Below are 16,113 nucleotides of genomic sequence, written 5' to 3'. Positions count from 1 at the left end.
CCGTCATATCGCTGATATATCGGTTCAAATGTACTCAATCATTCGAGATGCTCATGTCTCATATTTTCGTATCGAATGGTATAAAAAAATTTTTTTTCGATGAACAATTATTTATGTATGTTCTAATTTAAGCAAATATAAAAAAAAATAATAAGACAGTGAGAATGGTAATACATTGTTTCATAAATATTGAATGTCATTCTATAAGTATAATATTTATACAGATTCTAAATTAGTTAAATAAACACCAATAGAACGCAACCTGGGGATCGTGATCCCCAAAGAGGTCACCAATAATTTAACACCAAACGAAAAAGTTACATATTATGTATATTATTTCATATAATGTAAAATTATTTTATACCATCGATGGCCGTGTCATGTAATATATCATATCTTAATTTTAAAAAGTTCTATTAAACAACGTACTTTACTCCTTACCCCTTTACCATTATACGGGTTATTTTTAAATTTTATGTAAATTTATGATTATTATGAAACAGCCATGTACTAGAGATGGGAAATATGATTCAGTTAAACTAATCGATTCTTCTTATTCAGTTAAGTTCATTAAATCGAGTTAGTGTTTCATTTTGAATAATTTAAATATAATTTTAACCGATATTTTAACTGAATTAAAATTATTATTATACTGATAATAATAACTAACTATTTAGAATGTTTATGTGTCAACTATAAAGCAGTTATCAAATTTTTTAACGTTTCATTTTAAATATTATATGTTATAAACTTATAAATGTAGGCCCGGTGGCGTTATTTAAGCAGAGGTCCCCAAAGTATGTCCAAGTTGTGGAAGTGGGTGGGGAGCATAGAATCTATATTATAATTGTAAAAAAACTGAACTTTTTACTTTTTACTCAACTTTTTAAAATGTTTTATAATATTTTTTATGAAAATATGATTTAACCACATGTTTTAATTTTATTTTTAGACTTAACATAAATATTGTTATTATTTTTATTATTACAATGTATGTAAATTAATTTAGAAGATTATAACTATTAATTTAAGAAAAATGATAAAAAAAATGTCTTATAACAGTTAAATTGAACAGTCTTGTAAAAAAATATCATAGAATTACTGCAATAATTTAGAAATAAAATAAACACAGATAATATAAAATTACAGAATTTTCACAAAACACTGGTTACTAATAACCACAAACTACAATAATTAATGTAGAATTGAATCACTAATTAAATTGAATCGTTAAATCTTCTTTGACTTTCAGTTCTATAAAACAATCAGTGTCACTAATGAACCGATTAATTTTTCACCATTGAATCGAATCATTTATGAATTACCCATCCTTCATCATGTACAAGCCATTGAGTTAATTATATTATTGCTTAAAGTTTGTATAATTTGTAATAAATATTTGAATTTTGTATTATTTTCAACTATTATTTTTAATATTTTATAATAAATAAGCTAATACATCAATATTGATACATTTTTAATTAAACGACCAATGAATAGTGATGAAAGTGTTATTGAAATTACAGTTCATATGATATCAGAAACATCGTCAGATATAAAGAACAGTCGAAAATGTATGAACGAAAAAGCTAATAAAAAGGACAGTAAATACCAAGACAGTTACATCAAGTTTGAATTAAATTACGATGTTGAAAAAGGTAAGCCAAAATGTGTTATTTGTTTAGAACCAAGCTGCCCAAAACTAGGCCGATCAACGCATTTGAATTTGTCTGTCAATATTCTATGTATTTTTATCAGGGCTTCAAACTATAATGATTTTTTATGGTTAATGGTTTTAGTTCATCTACTATTTTATTGGGTTTTAAAAAATGATTAATATTGATCTTATATTTTATAGTTTTTTAAAACCGGTTTAACATGTAATGAAACCAGTTAATTTTATTCTTTTAAAAAAATATATTTTTTTATAACAATTTTATACCTCAGACAATTCATTGTCATAATTATGAAATAATTAATTAGAAAATTCAACTATCATGAGATATTCTTAAAATAAGTTCATAATGTACATATTTATAATATATTTTTTTTCTCCTCAGAGGCCGTATATTAATATTATTTCAGAAACCGTATATTAATATACAATAAATAATATGATACACATTTTTTTTAAGTTTTTTTAAGTTTTTATTACAATATTGAATATACTAACACACATAACTGCAATATTTATTATCGAGTAAGACAAAAAAGAAGAAATATATTAATTCAAAATGTTGAACAAATTTACAAATATTTGATACAATTTAAGATAGTACCATCGTCCATTAAAAGTGGTATTGTAACAATAATCAATGTGGTTTCTGGTTGTCATAATACGATAATACGTGTTCACGTAGTGTGTACAGTAGTGTGGGATAACAACCAGTAGTCCTACTTTCTAACTGTTCAATTTTTATTTTGCAAATTATTTTTTATTTATCTAATAATTTTTACCTGTCTTTTGTCAAACAAAACAGGTTGACCAACTTAACAAAATGAGTAAAAACTAAAATAAAATTTTAATTATTTTTCGTAATTAAAAATGTATTTATTTCCGTTCGAGAACGAAAAATATTTTTCTGGTTAACTATTTCGTTTTCGTTCTATAAAATTAATAATTTTGGTTAAATTTTTGTTTTCGTTCACACACATTTTCCAATAAAAAGGTTAATAAAAAAACGGTTTTACCGGTTTAAAGCCCTGATTTTTAATAATTATTTATTTAAATGTTGTTATGTATTTTATTTTATATAGGCGTGTGCATCTAGTTAGCATTAGGATCATTTCACACTACGTTTTAACCGGAATCAACCAGTCGTGATAAAACGCTAAAGTGTGACGCTTATAATTAGAACCAAAGTAATCAAGCTTATTCGGACCTGTCAAAATGCATAGTCATGTAGTATGTACGTGTATATTTGTCACGAACTTATCGATATTATTTTCATGATAAAATATTGTCATAACTTTTTGTCCATCGACGTATTTGTTGTGGTATATTGACTCGACAAGATTAGAGAATAACTTGTTATTCGAAATATTGTAAAAATACCCAAGTATTACCCTGCACCAGCCTTTTTCTTCAGTCGTAATTATACGTCATTAATATTAAATAAAGTCATATTTTGATGTAGAATACATTTCATTATTTTTTAATTATTACTTTTATTCTGTATTTTTATTTGTATATTCAAGCTAGTTAATAATAATACAATTTTGGAAATCAGTACCAAAGGAAGACTTCCCTGTAACGTGTGATATTATCTTGCAGAATTCAAGCAGATTTGGATCAACATATATTTGCGAAAATACTTTTTCTACTCTAACCTATGTAAAAATATAAATATCACAGTTCGTCAATTAAGTCTCATATTTCAGATTGATGTTATAATTAACATCAAATTTATCACCAAATATTGAAAAATTATTAGCTAATAAGATCTTTCGTAGGTATCAATGATGTTTTTTTTTTTATATTATTATAAAATGCACAATTTAAAATATTGTTTGATTTAAATACTTATGTATTTGAGTATCTGTGTATATAATATAGATGAATTATGAGTGTAAACAAGTTTTCTTCGTAAGATGTTCTACCAGATAAATTTAATTGAAATTATAGTCCGCTTCCAAAATAAATTGACAACCTAGGTTTATAAAGATAAGCTTTAGAAAGTATGAAGTAATGTGTAAGAATTTAACTAATTTTTCTTAACTTTTTTAATTCAGATATTCTTATTGAGATAAAATTGAAGAAGAGTTTTTATGTTGTCAATCATTAGAAGGACGTACTATTAGTGAAGATATTTTTGTTTTTATAAATAATTTTTTAAAAATTAATGAAATTCCCTGGTCAAAGTGTATGACATTATACACTGACCGTGCAGCTGCCCTTTCTAGTACAAAGATTTGAATTCTAAAGTTCTAGAAGTGTCTCCAAATATAATGTTAACCATTTGCTTCATTCACAGAGAAACTTTAACTTTTAAAAAACTTCAACCCGGTGTTATTTAAGTACTCCTTAATGTTATAAGTGTACTAAATTTTATAAAATCAGTCATTCAATTCCAGACTTTTTACTAAACATTACAATGAAATGGGTTCTGACCACTAAAAATTGATTCTTCTTAATACTAAAATAAGATGGTTGTTTCGGGGTAAAATATCATCAGATTTTTTTGAACTTAGTGATAAAACACACATTTTTGTTCTATACATAATAATACATTTTTGGAACACCTTTTAGACAAAAATAGTTTGAGATTCTAGGTTATCTTGGCGATTTACTTAATCGTCTAAACTGTCTAAACTTATGTCCACAAGGGAAAAATACTAATAGTTAATTTCATGTTAACAAAATCAATACTTTTAAAAAGAAAATACTTCAGTGAAAAAATTATATGGACAATGACAAATTTGAAATATTTTCATGCTTATCAGAATTCCTCGGTGATAACGATATGGATATTAAGAAGATAAAAGAATTTACAACTGATCATTTAATACAGGGTTGGCTAACCCGCGACCCACCTTGGAAAGTTTGCAACTCTCAAGATTTATCATTTACAAAAAAAAATGTTTTTGTCCAAATAAAATATTCTGGAATGCCCACACAATGCGGAATCCGTATTATTAACAATGTAATCGCAACAAATTGTTTGATTCATCAACAAAATCTTTGCTCCCAAATATTGTCGATGAACCATGTTATACAAGTAGGTAGTCATAAAAACAGTCAATTACATTCGACCACATGCGCTTCCGCACCGAAAATTTAAAGAGTACTTGAAAAAATTGGATTCAGAATACGGTGATATAATCAATAATACGTCATTCTGTTTATTTCAAATAATGAATACACCAAAACTTATTTTGTAATAATAATTAATCCTATTTAAAATGTTTACTCTAAATTTTTTTTTGCATTGGGGCAAAATACTAGTATAATTTTATATGTGGCTCGCGAGACCGTAATGTATTTCCAAAGTGGCCCGTAAGATCATATGAGTTGGCCACCCCTGATCTAATAAGTTTATAAACAAACTTTAATATACCTACAGTTTGAAGATTTTCCAGAAAAAAAATTTAGGATTGATAAGAAATCCATTTAATTGTAATATCAATGAAGTACAATTTGGAAACTTAAAAATAAGTGAAGAACTTATGACTTATCATCAGATAAAAATCTACGTAGGCGTCTGATTTCAAGAAAATGCATATAAGGAATTTTGGATTTCTATCAAATCTGAATATCCAGAGTTATTAAAACAAGCCATATTGATTTTATTTCTTTTTGCATCAAATTATTTACGCGAAACAGCATTTTCAACACTGGTGATTATGAAAAAAACAAAAAAAATATCGTTAGAGATTAAATGTCGAAGTAGATTTAAGAGTAGCAGTGTCAAATATCAAACCTAATGTTTACATTGCAAAGCTTAAGTCTCTCATTAAAACTATTAAATAATGTAATTTTATAAAATTAAAAGTATTAAAACGAAATATAATAATTATAAGAATTTCAGTATTTTTTTTTAATTTTATATTTTATATAACTCAAATTTTGTATTTTTTTTTTTTTTTTTTTTTACATATTTTGGATAAATTAAAATAAAGAATTATTAAAATTGCTTAAAATTAACGATTTCATTTATATGAATAAATGATTGTACACATTAAGTAAATGTATATTATACACTTATATAATGTTTGTAGGAAGGGGGTTGCCTAATCAAAATAAATAAAATTAAGGGACGTAGATCAAAAAAAGTTGCACACCGCTGATATACACAATGGAAATGTATAAATTCTAATGTAAGTATTAAACAGATAAATATTTATAAACTATAATTTATCCATTGAATACTTATATTAAAATCGTATTTATTATATTATTATTATTTATGGAATGTGCGTATATATATATATATATATATATATATTTTTTTTTCATTTGATACCAATTATTCAATACCTACTCATATCAGTAATTCTGTTTCGATTGATACTTTACTGGTCAATATTACAATATACAAATTAATATTTGTTTTCAATACAAGTACCAAGTAAAAGTATTGATACTTTATTTTGATAATCCATTCTTATCTAATCCAGTACTCCAGTTGTCCTAGTGAAGTCTGTTTCGATCAGCACAAAAACGTCATATTCATAGTTGCAACATTGGAATAATACCTATACGTACATGATTTACAATCTATTTACTATTTAGAAATAAGATGAATCTGAAGCAAACATGTATGAATAATCCTTGGAATTATCTAAACACAAATTATTTGAACAATTATGTAATTTCTATTTCTCATTCTCAAGATGCAAATAATAATTTGACAAGTAACTAATGAACAAGCAACCATTTTCATTTTTGTTTTATTGTTACGTCATGCTGTAAAACAATTTTACTGCAACTATTTGTTTGAAACTAAAACAAACCAATAAAGTAAAGAACATGAATTTATTAACTAGTTATCTTTATACCTTATGTGGTTACTTCAATTTACTTAATATCAGATATTTCTTTAAGCTAGAATCACAAAACACATACAAAAATTTAAAATATTATAAAAAGAGTAATTGTTTCCTAGTATTATATAATAAGAGATTTCCTTCTGTTTCATTCCTAATTTAAGCTCTGTAAGTGAAAAAAAGCTCTAGAATCAAATATTGAAAACTTTAATAGTTACCTAACTATAAGTTATTATTATTGTTATATAACTTCTATATAAAATCAGTAAATAATATGCATTTTTAATTTTAACGAACTTAGTAAACACAACAAGTATTTTATCTTTTAACTTAATTTGAAGTTCTATATAGGTAGGTAGGTTACCTATAAGGTACCTTATAGTGATTACAAATGTGTACTTATGGTTTTATCATTACTATAAACAACAGATTCTAAATTAATAAGAGAAATTAGATATAATTATTGTCAATGTTTTTTAAATAGAATAATGTACTCACATTCATTCATATTTAATTTAAATCAGTGTTTCTCAAGCGGAGGTATGCGTATCCCTGATGTTACAAGAAAAGATTAAAGAATACTCGGGAAAAAAAGGGAAGTGGCAGAAAAAGTAATAATTGATGAATTAGAATTAATAAATTATTCATGAAATATTTGATAATGAGTACCTACTTTTTTTTAAAAGCGTTTTATCATCATACACGTTCATTAAAAATAAAATACATAAAAGACTTTTTGTGGGTTCAGACTTTAGTTTACTTATTATCTGTGACAAAGCCATTCTAAGAATTGTTAATGCCTGAGGCAATTTAATTTGAGGGTCTCTCAATTAAATCATCAAAATAGTACACGAGTATGATAAAAAAAATATACACTAAGTTTGCAAAGTGTTAATAAATATAAAGTGTTGGTAAATACCTATAATTTTCCAAACCTCAACCGATTATGGTCATATAAATGAATCGATACTATGAATTAAATTTTTACTCCTCAACAATATATTACCAGTTACTATATTAAATAATAATTAATTTTATTCCTAGATAAATTATAAACAAGCACAGAAAATAAGAACTTAAATGTTGTTGTGTCAATACTTGTGATAACAAATTTATATGTAAATTTGGATAAAATTATGTGATTCTTCACACTCCAGCAATAACAATAATAAATTACCCTGATTACTATTTAGAAATTAGAATAACATTAAATGTAGCCTATAATAGCGCTTAATTATAAATGTAAGTTAATTTTATTTATTTAATAATTAAATTTATTACTTAAAAAAAAAAAAGAATTTAAAAATAATATAATAAGATCAGTATTTCTAACTTCGACTTTAGACTTATTAAACTATTTCTAATCTAGACTTTAAGGGGGTACCCTTTAAATTTTTCTAAACTTGCATGGGGCAAAATGATTCTGTTCCCCTTGGAAACAGTTCTGATCTGTAGAACCAAATTTAAAATATTTAAGTATTACCAAACAATTCAAAAGATCACTTTAAAATTAAATTGTAAAATGTAAAAGTTTTTTTTATACATTGTATGATGTATACTGATTAAAATAAATTAATACTAATAAATATATTTATTTATTATTTATTAATATTTATTAAATTAATTAATAATAATAAATAAATAAATAATAGTACTTCATAGTTATTTATTTTATTTTCTATTAAAACTAATTTGTGAATAAAAAAAAGGATGCAAAATGCCTATTTAGATGAATATTCTATGTTTAGTTACTGTAATTTTATAAATTTGAAAATAATAAATCAATAATTTATGGGTAGATATAACATAAGATAAGTACAGCATTAAAATATGAATTCGACCAAAGATTAGTTTTTTTATCTAATATGGAATTAAAATTCTTATAAATTGGTAGTATTAAGGAATACTATGATAAAAATTTCTTATTACAGTAAAAATATTGATTTCCATTAATACTAAGTATATCTGTTATAATTGTATAATTAAAACTAATCGGTAACCTACTTTTCAAAATGTAATTTGAACATGGAAATACATGGAAGTGTTACCTATAGTTTATTTGTTAATTTATTATTTTTATAATTAATATTCTATTTTTCTTATCAAGATGGCCATACCATCTGGAAATCTTTAATTTTAGTTTAAGTTTTTTAATTTAAAATTATATTTATTACCTAAGTACATCAAATTTAATAAATAGTTAAAACCGATAGAAAAAATTAATTCTGTAACTAATCTTAGCAACAAATACTGAAAATAATTTCATTACTTTTAAAAAATTACTAATGCAACATCAAACATGGAATTAATTCAGTCAAAGCAATAAATATATCAAAAACAATATGAGTACAATGTAGATATTTACAGTAGTATTTACTTGTTTATATAGTTATAATTAAAACTTAAAACATGTATAGTAAAACAATTATAATTGAAAACGCATGAATTGTTGATTTATGTTTAGAAAAATAATATGAGGTAAGACCTTATTAACTATATACTTTTAAGTATCAAAATCTAGAAGAAACAATAGCATGATCATTAAAAGTTACTCCACAAGTTTTTTTCTAGGTAAGGTAAATGGTAAAATAGTTATTTAAAAATATAATGAATGCTAATGATATAGATAATATCTTGGATATTACTTATTTTAATTTTAAATTTAGATCATTATTACACAGGAGACTAGTGAGACCAACTATTTTATATGATTCAAAGTATTGGGTAGTTGACAGGAGAATAAAACATAGTATGAGTTTTTTGGAAATAAAAATGTTTACATAGATGAGTGAATTTATACCCAATATTATAAGTGATAAGAGAAGATAAAATAAGGAACGAATATGTGAGAGATAATATTGGTAAAACATTGTTAGTGGACCAGATGAAAGAAATTAGACAGAGATAATTTGGACATATGATGAGACAAGAGGAAGCAAATGCTGTAAGAGTTATTATAAAAAAATGAATGTTGAAGAAAAAGGAAGAAGAAAACTGAAAAAAGATGGTTGAATATGATTGAGAATAATATGAAGGATGTTGGTGTGTGCATAGACGTAGAAAGTCAAAACGAATGGAGATTTAGGACAAGAGTGGCCGAACTCAAATAGTCAGACTTATGTTTAATATTTATAATGAAAAAAGTCTGTTAAAAAGTAGGTTCCTATTATTTAAATTGTAAGTTTATTTAATATCCAACCAGTATTTTAAAACCAAACATCAAATACTATTTTAAAGGATTATATTTAAACATGGCATTAAAATTTACAAAGAGCAGAATGGACAGGAATGATATAACCAACTGATACTAAGAATCAAGAAAAAGTTTGCATTAATCCTGTCATTAACTTTACTGGATCTTACACAACTAAAATATGGTAGATTAAAAATAAAAGAACATGAATTAGTTTATATCTAATTAAAGTTACCTATATATTATTATGAGTTATTAAATAAGTATTATAAATAAAAATGTATGATTAAGTTTAAACCAAAATATATGTTTACAAATATATCCCAAAATATATAATTAAACAAAATGACAGTTTTTAAATTATTTGATGAAAATAAATATTTAATTCAAAATTATAATTAACTAAAAATAATCGCAACCAAATTACAACTTCAAAGACTTGATCATTATTTATTAGAATATGATTTGTTTAGTTTGGATGTATTTAAGCAACTCTAGTTTAGGATTATATAAAATGCACGATAAAATATAATAACCTCAAATAATAACAATTTCCAATAGATTACCTGAGAATAATCCTCAAATACATATACCAATGTTTAAAAATTTTAATTAAATTTTAAAATTATTTTTATTATTTAAATTAGTGCAATAAAATGCAAAAAAGTAATTGAGGTTTAACATATACTAGCTATAAATATATTTAATATAATAAATATTAATTAAATTTATAGTTAATCCACGATTAACTATCAACTAAAAAGTTATCACAAAAGTCAAAATGTTCATAATCTTTTTAATCTAGCAGTCAATTTAATTTAAATATTAATTATTAACTTAAAAATAGTTTCAATTTCTTATTATATTTAACATCTATACTCACATCTATGAAAATTATGAAACTACCCAATATGTATAAGTAATGATATATACATTTTTGGTTATACAATTAATTTCTTATTGTTACTTATCTCGTAACTTATAATATACCTACAAACCAATATGATAAATAATATTAGATATAAAACATAAAAATATGAAAAAGTGTTTTTAAAATATAAACATTTAATTAATTTACACAGATAATTATACCTAATTACAAAAATAATAAGATAAATAAAGAAAAAATGTATCCAAAAAATAAGCATTATCATAACAAATATAGAGATTTGACAGTGAATCTTTCCTTCCAAAAAATTTACTCTAGGTAAACTAACTGTAAAGAATTGTAAGCAGCAATTAATACACAAAAATAAGTATAATAACAAACACATATAGCAAAACCCAGACTTTAATGTCATAATCTATAAATAATAGTCAATTAATAATTTTTATTGTGTTTTAATTTCAATATATACCTAGTGCTAACAATAATCTCAGAATCTATAGATATATAGATGTTCAAATTTTTTTCATTTCTGTTCAGTGCATTTATGATAAAATTGATAACCAATGGTACTTATTTAATAATTTGATATCATTGCTATAGATGGATATTATTCTAAATATAATTAAAATTTAAAACTGAATAAAAATACATAAACAGTAAATAAATATATACAATATTAAATTCAATAACTGATAAAATTAGAAATTCCACAAATTCTTTGATACATACGCCAAAACAAATATTTGATTTACTGTTTATAACGCTATTCCATGTTGATTATCTAAACATCTAGATATTCATGTTCATTAGGTTAATAACATCATTAATTACCATACTGAACAATATTTACTAATCTAAGTTGTTTTTCATGGGCATATATCTAGCTTCAGGCAAGTCTTCAGGTTAATAGACAAAAATAGTATTACAGAAACGAGAATGTTGAGAATAAGCAAATTACACTCACAGTCACTCATATTATCTAAATTGTAATTATTAAATTGCTAATACACTTAAAATGCACTCAATTCATGTCTGTTGTAACATAAAAATAGGTTGGAATGCATATTAAAATAATATGGTGTTCAAATAAATAAGGTGACATAAACTACACGATTCTTTCTGTTCAAAATAGTAGTTTTCAATGCAAACATGGTATCAATATTACTCTAAAATCATTATAAATAAGTAGCTATTACAGCTTTTACCTACTTATTGCCTATTATATTAATTGGAGACTGAACCATTAATTTACCGATTTACATTATAAATCGAGATGACGAGATAAGAAATAAACAATGACTTTCGACCGGAAAAAAAGCTATGATTTGAAAAGCTATTTCTGTTTTTGTTCTTTATCGGTATATTAATAAAGCGATTTAAAGATTAATTTTATTTATAATGTAATAACATTATAGCCGATCGACGGACGATAACTTATATTTTCCAGTAACTCGTTTAACCTCTACAGTACGCACGCGCGATCGTGTGAACGTGTATGTATATGCGCAATTCGTAGTGGTCAATTAATTTAATAATATGAACGAATTCGGGTAAACCGCCATGATTGTTGTGAATACGTCTACAATCGATGCACGCGAACGAAATATCAACATTAATGAATATACCAAAAAGATAAAATGAGTATACTATAAACATTAGCGGTTGGCGATGAGACAGAACTTTTTAGTCATTCGTCAGGACGATCTCGGTCAACGACGCGGGAGATGTTGACAAAAACCCATCACTGCGAGTGTCTAATGCACGGCGCTTAGGAAAAACGACCAACAAATTCGCTTGACAATCGTACACACCACGCACGGCATAATTTTACCGAACGCAGGCATAATGATAAATAATATTAATATACACGCAAAGACGTACGCTTACATGACCGCGAATGCGGACGATTTGTGACCTCAATTACACGCGTAACGTGCCGACCCGTTGCACGGCAGCAGCGTTTCATAATAATAACAACGTTATCATAATTGTGATATGACCGAGAGCGCGAACGATTTTTCCTGTTAATTCGATATAACTATTTTACCTTCTTTTCTCTTTGGGCTTTTTGTTTTCCATTGCACGATCGGTTACGGTGATGAACGATATGTCGGTATGATGCGTGCGTGTGTGTGTGACGAGCTTAAGTCAAAGCCCGCAGCGGGGACATAGGGTGGAGGCACGACAGACTTTCACGAAAACGCGGCACGTATGATGATGAACGAAAACACAGCCAAAAGTTGAAAATCGCAAACGGAATACGGTTTATTTAATACTTATCAAAGCGGTCAATCGCTTCAATGCGCGTTCACGTGCAAACGAATAATAAAAATGACCAAGAGGACGTCCGTGTGTTATCTTGCGAACGATTTCATCGGGACGCGTGACCGAGCGTCATCGAACAGTAACGAACATACGGCAATCGCGAGAGCACTGACGGTTATTCCTCGGCGGCGAGTAGCGACGGGAAAAGTTACCTCCCTCCCCTCACCTCGTTCGCCACTACTTGATAGCCTAGGCGTCGAAGCGCTGTCACGCGAACCAAACGGGCGGCGGGGATCGGACTTTTTACTATGTTTTTTAATATTTATTAACATAAAATTGTTGAAACGGTCATAATTTTGTTTCCGTTCCGATGTGAGACACCGTGTAATCGGTCTTATCGAATTATATCATATGCTCCCACCCCCAAGAACTCGCATGAAAAATATCACAGGAGTCGAGCGAGATGCCGATGATTGACGACGTCGTCATGGTGCCGGTCCGGAGACCGTTACAGCGTTACGCGATCATCGTAAAACGAAAGCGACAAGTTTTACTTTTACCGTCCCGGCAGCACACGTTCGGCGACCGGACTACAGGCCATGTATAACTCGTTGATTTTTGGAGGTTTCTCGATCACGAACAACAACCTGAGTTTGGTCGTCACAAGTCGGTCGTCGTCGTTATCGCCCGGTCATCGTATTATTGTTATTGTTGTCCTTATCGGTCGAGCAGGGCAATATTCCATAGAGTACTCTATGCAATATTCACAGTGTGAGACATGGATACGTTAATCCAGTGCAGCCACTCGTAGCGACAGAAGAACGACGTCCGCAGCCTGTGAAACTATGCGCTCTGGACCACGATAAATTTTCCCACGTCTGATCAAAGAAAACTAAAAATACTTAATATGTATGTTTTTTTAAAAGAAATGAATTTAATTTATAGCAAATTTAAATCCTGCCTTTTTTTTTGAAACACCTTTACAATTCTATATAATTTGTTACCACTTATTCTCATAAAATTCTATTCTGTATTTTTAATGCTTAATTAATTGTCTTCATACTTGGCTGCAATAAGCGTGTCTAAAATATTTTCGCAGGTATGGCCAGTAAAATTTTTCATTAGGAAAATATAAATTTTCATTTAGAATACGAAAACAAAGAGTAATTTATACACAATACACTACCTCGAGAACGTACATGTTTAGTAATTTTAGTTACTATAGTAGTTATAGTCAGGGCCAGCCCTAGTTTTTGCGGGGCCCCGGACAAAATAATTTTCAATGTTTTTTTTTTTTTTTAAATATGTACATATATTTGATATATTTTTTCCATGTTTTCATTATATATATTATTATTATTTTTCTTTCTACCCAGATATATTTAGTATGCATTTCAGTCTAGTTCATATATTTTTTATTTTTTTTTTCTTCATACGAGACTTCTCAGTGAGACCCAGCGATCTCCATATACAAACAAAAAAAAAAAAAATAATAAAAAACAAAAAAATTATTATTAGGTATTTTATTCTATTGGAATATAATAAATAATAATTAAAATCAAATATTCTTTACACTGTTTTATCGTGGAAAGTAAATATATAATATACATGATTAATTCTTTTTATCATAATATCATTAACAATTAAAATAAAGTAAAATAGAAATTATCATATTAAAACTTACCTAAACATTTTCTTTCTAGACTTTTTCGAAGCGAAGATGTCGATGAGATGTTTATAGTCGATGGTGGACGATATTTCTTCTTCAATTGATATTAAAGCTAGTTCAGAAAGTTTGTCTTGGCCTAACCGATTGCGCAAATAATTCTTTATTAATTTTAGCTTTGAAAAACTTCTTTCTGCACAAGCTGATGTCACAGGAATAGTTAGCATTATTCTAAGAGCAATGGTTAGATTAGGAAATGATCCGTGAGTTGTTTTTAAAATATTAAGTGCCTGGAACGTATTTGTATCTTCGTCAACTAAAGATCGAAAAATAATTAGTTCGGAAAATAAATCTAATCCATCTATATCTTTTAAATTATTATCTGTTAAAATTATTTGTAAATCTTTACAGTGTTTTAATATATCATCATTTTCCATTGTTTTCAACTTGCCAATGCGATGTAAAAATTCAAAATTGTCCGAATAAGTCTTCAACTGATTAAAGCGTTTCTCAATCGACTGTATTGCATGGTCAAGAACGATGAAAAAATAATTTGTACGAAACCGATCTTCATTATTTAACACAGGTTCGTTGACATTTTCATAATCGAATAATTTCATCTTTTTTCTTACTCTTGGATTTTTGAAAGCAACTGCAATATCGGCATCTTCGGCTAATTTTTTAGCAGCAATTTTCGCAAAATTAAACCCATTTTCTCTATATTGATGCAAAAACTGTATAAGACTTTGAACCATTTTTACCGAAGTATTTATATCCGTATTATGATCTTGTAAACTTTTACTCACAATATTTACTTCTGTTAAAATATCATACCAAATCACAAGACTCAATATAAATTCATAATTACCGATTTCATTTGATAGTGAAACAGCCTCACTTTGGGCCATCAAATTATTAGCTGTCTCAGAAACTTCTTCTAAAGCATTTAAAATACTTGAGAGTTGAAAATGTAAAGCTTTTACGCTATTTATACGGCTCTCCCACCTCGTTTCTGACCATTGTTTAACCGTGAATACTGTTCAATGTTTTTTAATAACACTCCATCGATATGTTGATGCCGAAAATAATGTATAAACACATCGAACTATACCAAAAAATGTAATGGCTATAGTTGAATTTTTAGCAGCATCACACAGGACTAAATTTAAATTATGGGCAACGCAAGGAGTAAAAAATGCTCGAGGATTTATATTTAATAAATTTTCGGGATTGAACTCCTTGATATTTTCCTGTCATGTTCGATCCGTTATCATAAGCCTGACCTCGGCAATTTTCAATGTTTATTTTATATAATTTAAGTTGTGTGATCAGAACTTCTGACAAATTTAAACCGGTAGTAGAATCGACCGTTACAAAATCTAAAAAATATTCTTGTATGGTAGGTGTACTATATTCATTTTCTTCAATTTGATATTGCGATATATTGTACAACTAGAATGATATCAGTGTCGAAAATGTGTCACGATATCGACATTTTATCGAATTATTGATATTGTTGCCCATCACAAATAAATACTACAAAAACATAAAACTTTAATTCTATGATATATTTTTTTTCAATTAAACTATATATATATACCTAGCTCTCATGAC

General features: G+C 26.8%; 2 protein-coding genes across 3 annotated transcripts in view; both read right to left on the bottom strand.

The window, feature by feature from the left end:
• The window catches only part of LOC112692403 (hypoxia-inducible factor 1-alpha-like), a 55,445-nt gene extending 42,405 nt beyond the window's left edge, over positions 1-13,040 (bottom strand). The window contains exon 1 of one of the 2 annotated variants that reach the window (XM_025567069.1): positions 12,616-13,040. In XM_025567069.1, the coding sequence (XP_025422854.1) occupies positions 12,616-12,647 (32 nt within the window). In that variant the 5' untranslated portion in view covers positions 12,648-13,040. The remainder of the gene's footprint in view (positions 1-12,615) is intronic. The other variant, XM_025567068.1, reaches the window with a different exon arrangement.
• Positions 13,041-14,513: 1,473 nt separating this feature from the next.
• Positions 14,514-15,406, bottom strand: LOC112692434 (zinc finger MYM-type protein 1-like). Its single transcript, XM_025567114.1, has one exon. The coding sequence runs from the start codon at positions 15,252-15,254 to the stop codon at positions 14,514-14,516; it is 741 nt and encodes a 246-aa protein (XP_025422899.1). The 5' UTR covers positions 15,255-15,406.
• Positions 15,407-16,113: the final 707 nt, after the last annotated feature.

This window comes from Sipha flava, unplaced genomic scaffold (genome assembly GCF_003268045.1).
Source record: "Sipha flava isolate LNK unplaced genomic scaffold, YSA_version1 73_pilon_pilon, whole genome shotgun sequence".
Classification (NCBI taxonomy): Eukaryota; Metazoa; Arthropoda; class Insecta; order Hemiptera; family Aphididae; genus Sipha; species Sipha flava.
Note: the sequence above shows the minus strand (reverse complement) of the source record. Positions and strands in the feature narration are given on the sequence as shown.

Excerpts from the sequence above, each read along its gene's own strand:
- LOC112692434 (XM_025567114.1), bottom strand. The coding sequence starts at position 15,254 with ATGGTTCAAAGTCTTATACAGTTTTTGCATCAATATAGAGAAAATGGG.